We start from the raw sequence: 7112 nt of genomic DNA on the forward strand, positions 1-7112 counted from the left end.
GGGACTTAAAACAACACCCCAGTTCTTCAGCCTGAGCCATCACATGCTTTCACAATCTCCTGGCCTCCCCCTAGTCCCTAAGCCAGCGCTTGGGCAGAGAGATGGAGGGACAAAGAAATTACATTGCCACCTGAGAAACCTCAGAGGGGAGGACCCAGCCTTAGCCTCCCTCCTCCCAAGTGCAAAATGTGTAAACAGAGTAAACGGAGAACAAAAAAGTGCAGTCTAAATGGCTCCCTTTCCTGCTCCTCAGGGTTTGGGCAGAAAGAATAGAGAGGAAACTAGGCAAGTTTGGCTTTTCTGTTGCCTCACCACTTGTTGAACGTATTGGAGTGAAGCAGGAAGGGGCCAGTTTGCCCTTACCCATATCTCTAGGGCAGTACTTGTCTTTCATTTCCACAGCTGCCAGTGTCCCTAGAGTTTATCAGGTGACTTGGTCAGGGGTCAGTCTCCCTTGAGCCAGACTTAGGCTGGGATAGCCCTGTCTTTGTTGATTATGTGGCGCATATATATTACTTATATAAATATTTCTCTATGTACAAGGATAAGAGTGGCTTTCATGGAGGGAGGGAGGCTGGGGGCCGCAAGGCTTCACCACTGTTGGCATTTTCCAGTTGAGTGCTGTCACAGTCTGAGTCCTCAGAGTTGGAAGGGCCCTGTGAAGAAGAGCAGAAAGGCAGTGATGTGCGGCTCAGCATCTCTTGGCAAATAGATTCCTTCAGGATCCTTCACTGCGGTCTTTGTAGTTGCAGGTTTAGTGGTTTTACTGTCTCCAGATTTCAGTTGCTCAGGCCATTCTCCAAGGCACCAGACTCCTAGTTTCAGGATTCCTCCCTGGCTGCAATTTATAGGTATCGTGTACGTAACCTCGCTAGGTACTCTAGACCTCCCAAATTCTACCATGTGGATATTTGCTCTTTAGTACGGGAGGAAACAGCTTCAGATACAGAGTAACACAGGGGCGAAGTATACCTATCTTTCTGGCCTCTGCATCTGTCTCCCCAGCAGCTCTCAAATGACTGGACATCGGCTCCCTGTGCAGTACCTGGTTGCGACTCACCTGCTCCCCTCTGAGTAGGCTGTGGTGTGGGATGGGCAAGGAGCTGGGTTCCCGGCCAGTAACCACCTCTGAGGAAGGTGGGTCCAGTGGGATTTCTGAGCCCTGGGAGCACATGTCATCAGACCGCTCATCTGGCCGCTCATCAGTGTTCGTACTGCCCACTTCAGGTGTGCCACTGGGGGAAGGCTCACTAGCTGTGCCTTCCTCCCCATCTGATGGATTCTCTGAGCTGAAGGTAGATAGCGACTGGCGCATGTTCAGGCCCTGAGACCACCTGTATGTTGGGCAGACCAGGATTGTAGCTTGACTACACCTTGCAGTTCAGAAAGCAAAGAATGCCATTATCTCCTGATTCCATCACTCACCTCTGGCTTGAGGTCAGCTCTACTTCACTGTCCACCTCTCCTTCCTCTTCCTCTGATGAGATGCCACGTTTCTGCAGGAGAGATGAGCCGACTGTGGTCAAAGGGGGAAGAGGTCATCAAGGACCCAGGATAAGGAAACATGGTTATAAAGGGTTAAGTCGGGAATGGCTTAAGATCAAGAATGTAACATGGGAGGTAAATTAAGGACCTGCACCGCACCCCATGGAGAAGGAAAGAGGAAGAGCTCAGGAACCATTCCATACTTTACCTGACTTCGGGTGACAGCAGCCCTGTACAGCAGTGCAGCTGGGGTCAAGTGCTGGGACCCAGCCCGGCTTCCTCCCCGTCCCGCCGTCCCTTCCCTTCCAGTTCCCAGCAGCCCTACACCGTCACCAGGCCCTACTGGTGGAGGTGGCTCCCCTTTGGCTCCCCCTGGTGAATCCGGGCTGGTGGAGCCGGGTGCTGAGCCCTCACTTGGCGGGGTGTCGCCCCGGGCTGGAGGTGGTGAGCCAGGGTCCCCAGCTCCCCCTGTAGCCCCCCGGCCCCGGGCTCCCAATGCTGCTGACAGCAGGTCGGGGGACGATGAAGACATCTTTCGGAGCAGGAGGTCATGGTGGAGCCCACGGAGGGCTGGAGGGCAGGCTTCCCAGGCTGAGGGTCCCCCTCCTAGCCCCACTGGGCTTCCTGGTCCCCCAGGTTCATGGGGTGGCACAACTGCACGAAGCCCGGGCAGGTCCCCGCAGCTGCCCTTGGCGCTGGCCTTGCGGTGACGGGTCTTGCCACGGCGACTCCGTCCTGGTGAGGGGGGGCCCTTAGCACACCCAGGAAGCCCCACCCCACTCAGGGCTGCATCTAGCTTGGGTAGCAAAGACTCAGTCTTGAGGATATCTGGCCTGGTGGGAGAGGGAAAGTGCAAGTTGGAGATTAACAAATTTACCACATGAAAGCACTCCCTAACCTCAGGCAGTGCAAGGCACCTCTCTCCCATCTCAGTATCCGTCTTCCTGGCATCCTTGAGCCCTACTCCTGCCTCTCCAGCATCCCCCTTGCCATTCACAAGCGATGGCACTTGTAAACTCTGGTGCTACCTTTTGCTGTGGGGTGACAGCTTCTGTGGGACATTCCTCTTCTTGATGAGCTTCTCCATTGTGTTCCCGTGCAGGAGGCCTCGGGAAGGGTGTGACTTCAGCAGACCTGGGCACCTCCGCTCTAAAGCTTGCTCCCTCCTAAAGACAAAACACGTTAGCTGGGCGTGGGACCAGGAATGGGGGCAGAGGCTCAGTAGGATCTCCAAGTCAGGCACAGCTCCAGGAAGACGGGATTTGGTGTACGAGGGTGTGTGTGATTACCTGAGTAGCTCCCGTTCCTTCAGCTCCAGCTGCAACATGAGGGCATTAAGTTCCATGTACAGGTTGTTGGCTCTCTCCAGCTTCCTCTCATAGTGTTCCCTGATGTCCAAGGCGTGTCTGAAACGGGCAGAAGGGTCCCCGAGGTGAGCTGGCTTCACCTGGTGCCATAATTTATCCCAGTCTCTGGGAACTGGTCTGCAGGCCCTGCTATTGGTGAAATCACCTTCCCAAAACACACACCTGAGCTCCTCCCTCCTCCGCATCACCAGCTCTTCTTCTAGGCGGTGCAGGCAGGTCCCTTCTGACTTAATTTTTTCAAAATGCAGCTTTACCTCTTCACGCCACTCTGCCTGGGGGTGGAGAGAAAATTAGGGGTGAGACCTGTAGAAAGCCTTCGCAGGTGCCTGCACTGCTGCAGACTGTGTGTTGGAGCAGACAGGAGTGGGACACAGGATCAACCAAGACCAGGTCTCAGTCCTTCAAGAGCTAATCTATCCATACCCAGCCACCCTTCTTCCCAGCCTCCCCTCAAAGGACACCATTATCCCTGCAAAGAGAGGGAGCTAAGGTATTCGTTTTCCTCCCCACAGCACACCTGGGACTTAAAGTAAGTCTCCTGGGGTGTGGAGAGTACGTCGGCTGAGGCGATGTCCAGATGCAGCAGGATCTGTCGGAATGATGGACGATTTCGTGGTTTGCTGTTCCTGGAGGGAATGGAGTCGTGGGAGAGAGAGGAATTTCAGGGAGGTCCAGAAAGGAACTAGAGCATCCTTTCCCAAAGGGTGTCCTGGAGAATCCAACTCTAGAATGTATTCTGTGACAAAATTCCCTGGTCAACTATCTAGGAAATGTTACAGGCCATCTGTTAGCATATCAAAGTCCTGCAGTAAGGAAACCTGTTTAATCCTATTTTCCAACTTGCTTGCCAAAACAAACCTTTTTGAGTAACTGCATTAAAAGAAACACATTTGGGGAAATGCTTAGCCAAAGATTAGAAATCTCCCACCTTCCTCCATGGTCTAGGATCCAAACAAGGGTCCAGGGCCTCCCGCGTTCTACGACAGTCTACTTGAGGCTCAGCCAATCATGCTCAGCGGCTGTGCTGGTCCTTCACAGGCGCTTCATAGCCACCCTCTATAGCAGATATTGTTGTCCCCATTTTGCAGATAAGGAAACAGGTTCAGAGGGAACACTGCTTGCCCAAGGTCACACACGGTTTGTGCACCCCTGCAGACTATATTGGTCAGCCCGGTTTCTCTCAGTTCTTTATCCCAGTCCCCTTGGCACACACTCTGAATCCTGGGGTCTTCCCTGGAGAGCCGCATTTGGGAGCTCTGTCCCCCTTCCCCTGTTCAGGATTCTGGGCCTGGATGCCCGGGTCCTGGGTGCTGGCTAACCGTCAGCCACCTCCCTTGCTTCCAGCTTGGCCAGGTGGTCCTTACCAGCACTGGCGAAGCAGGATTTTGAAGCCGTCTGGGCAGCTGGAGGGCACAGGCAGATGGAGACTATTGCTTCCCACACCCCAGATGATGGCTGAGGAATCTACGTCTTTGTAGGGGATCTCACCAGTCAGCAGTTCCCACAGCACCACACCAAAGGACCTAGGGATAAGAGGGGACGTCACTTGGGGGGGTCTTCCTCCAGAGGCCCTGCAGGTTACCACAGGCTTGTCTCACTTCTCACTTGTACTCAGGCCCTGGAAGAACCCCCCACCCCGCCAGCTCTCATGCTGGCTGCCTGCTATTCTCAGTCCTCAGCCTGGCCCTCACCAGATGTCGACCTTCTCAGACACAGGCTCGTTGCGGATCACTTCAGGGGCCATCCAGGCTACTGTCCCTGCAAAGGACATCTTGGTGCTCTTGTCACTCAGCTCCTTGGAAGTGCCAAAATCGGAGATCTTCACCACATCGTCGTACGTGATTAGCATGCTGGTAAAGAGTGTAGTCAGCTGGGGTCCGGGCCCCTCCACGCACCTCATCTAGCTGCAGCCAACTCTACCTTTCTGTTTTAAGTCAGTTAGGACACCCAGAAACGGGGGGCTTACCACAGCCCTCTTGAGATAGGACTGTCACTTGGGAGGGGTTTCTGAGATGGCCACATGGACTTTAGGACAGGGTCTGAAAGCAGGGAGATGGTCACACTGACCTGGGTGGGGACACCTACAGGAGTCCGTGCACAGTAGCTTCTCCCTGCTTGCTTGCTTACTCACTTGGGGGACTTGAGGTCTCGGTGGATAATCTTGTGCAGGTGCAGGTAGTTCATGCCGCCGGCAATGCCCATGGACCAGTCAACCAGCAAGGAGGGGGTGACAGGGCGGCCAGCCCGCAGCACCTCATACAGCTGACCCTGAGCGCAGAACTCCATAAGGATGCAGTAGCAGGGAGCCTGGGTACACACGCCCCTGGGAGCCAAACACAGTGGCATGAAGGGCTCAGCCAGCCCAGCATCCACTTGGTTCACACCTGGCACCCTCATTCCCACCCACGCCATTCTGGCACCCACTTCAGGAAGGGTGCGGTAGATCCCTGCCCTCAAAAGAGTACCCCGGCCCCTGCCCCAGACCTTACTTGAAGGTGATGATGTTAGGGTGCTTCAGCTTTCGCAGGTGCTTGATGTCAGTCTCCTTCAGGTCCCGTACCTTCTTCACAGCCACCTCCTCCCCATGGAAGCGCCCCAGGAAGACGGCGCCCTGGGCCCCTGAGCCCACCCACTGCAGGTCCAGGATTTCCTCAAAGGGGACCTCCCAAAGGTCTGTGGACAGGAGGCACAGTGCCACAGGCTCAGAGAGCCACACCTGGGGCCTTGGGGTGGTCAGGCTCAGGGAAAAGCATTGGGTTGGCTGAAATGACTCAAGGAGGGTGAGGCAGAAAAGTAGCTAAAATGGGCTGAGAAGATGAGGGGACAGGAAGGAAATGAAGGGGTGGTCTAAAAAGAAACTGGGGGGACTTCCCTGGTGTCACGGTGGTTAAGAATCTGCCTGCCAATGCAGGGGACACAGTTCGAGCCCTGGTCCGGGAAGATCCCACATGCCGCGGAGCAACTAAGCCCGTGTGCCACAACTACTGAAGCCCGCGTGCCTAGAGCCCGTGCTCCGCAATGAGAAGCCACCGCAGTGAGAAGCCCGCTCGCCGCAACTAGAGAAAGCCCGCGCACAGCAACGAAGACCCAACGCAACCCAAAATAAATAAATTAATTAAAAAAAAAAAAAACTGGGGAGTCAGTGGCTGATGGACAAATAAGGGGCTGGGCTCTGGGGAGAGAAAAGGATCATCAGGCGACTTAGGAGGGGCTGTCCAAACGGATCTCAGGCTCAGGGAGATGGGGAGAGGGTCTCCTCGCGGACACAGCCTACCTTCCTGCTGCTGCTTGTGCTCCGTGGAATAGGCCTTCCCAATCATGGTCCAGACAGGGCGCAGGCAGCCGAAGAGGCCTTCCAGGAAGCCGCTGCCACTCTGGCACTGTAGCCGCACCTCATCTGCTCGAACTCTGGACGCCCGACTCTCAGGGGACCCAGTGGCTCCCCCTGGGCCCCCAGCATCCTGCTCGTGCAGCTGCAGGACACTGTTGGCAAAAGGCTCAGGGGGCGGCTCTCCACCTGGGGAGGGGCTGGGCCCGCCCCCGCCCTGCCCCCCGAGCGGCACTACATCTCGGAGTACACACTGGGTAGGCGTCAGGTCCTTCTCGGGGCTGCAGTCGGACGTGTCTGGGTCCAGCTTGCGCATGGACGCCTCGCTTAGGGTGGACACGAAACCCCCAAAGGAAGGGGAGGGTGTGCGGGTCTCATGGAGGCAGGCCATGGCCTCTGGGCCCTGGCGTAGTGGTGAGCGGTGGGCCCTGTGGGAAAAAGGAGGACGGGCCGTCAGAGCCGCAGGTGCCCCAGCTCAGGAGGCTCGCCCTAGAGGCAGAGGCATGGGGTGGGGAGCTGGGCTCACAAGAGCCTCCTGGAAGTAACACTTGAACCTCACCCTCAGGTACCTATCCCCCTCCAAGCTCCTCCTGGGATCCATCTTGGGAAACATAAACTTCCTCTCAAGCATCTATTAGTGACACAAGTCTTCCTTAGGTATACAGGCAACATACCTAAGTACCATTCTCAGGTAAATACAGGTAACTGCCCTGCTCAGGTACATACTGGTAAGGTACGTCCCAAACTCAAGTACAGTAATAGACTAGTTCCCTTCTCCCTGTAAGATTACTGTAATTCACCTCTGGAGCACATATTTCTTTCACTTGAGGCTCACATGCACACATGTGTCATATAAGGGTCCTTCGGATATACACATTTTGAGTGTCAACCTTAGGCACACAACAGTAACACTCCTAAGCCTCCCTCACGTG

General features: G+C 55.4%; 1 protein-coding gene across 2 annotated transcripts; it reads right to left on the reverse strand.

Moving 5' to 3' along the window:
• Positions 1–557: 557 nt before the first annotated feature.
• On the reverse strand, positions 558–6602 carry MAP3K12 (mitogen-activated protein kinase kinase kinase 12; the record flags this gene model as incomplete). 2 transcript variants are annotated; one of them, XM_079715181.1, is made up of 14 exons in its annotated part: positions 558–656; positions 1061–1334; positions 1426–1496; positions 1694–2318; positions 2514–2651; positions 2775–2891; positions 3015–3124; positions 3370–3478; positions 4217–4375; positions 4544–4702; positions 4984–5175; positions 5342–5525; positions 6127–6335; positions 6435–6571. In XM_079715181.1, the coding sequence occupies 14 exons, from the start codon at positions 6569–6571 to the stop codon at positions 558–560; spliced, it is 2583 nt and encodes an 860-aa protein (XP_079571307.1). The 2 variants fall into 2 exon arrangements, with proteins under 2 accessions (XP_079571307.1, XP_079571308.1); XM_079715182.1 differs by having other exon boundaries at positions 6127–6602.
• Positions 6603–7112: the final 510 nt, after the last annotated feature.

This window comes from Hyperoodon ampullatus, assembly GCF_949752795.1.
Source record: "Hyperoodon ampullatus genome assembly, chromosome: 11".
Taxonomy (NCBI): Eukaryota; Metazoa; Chordata; class Mammalia; order Artiodactyla; family Ziphiidae; genus Hyperoodon; species Hyperoodon ampullatus.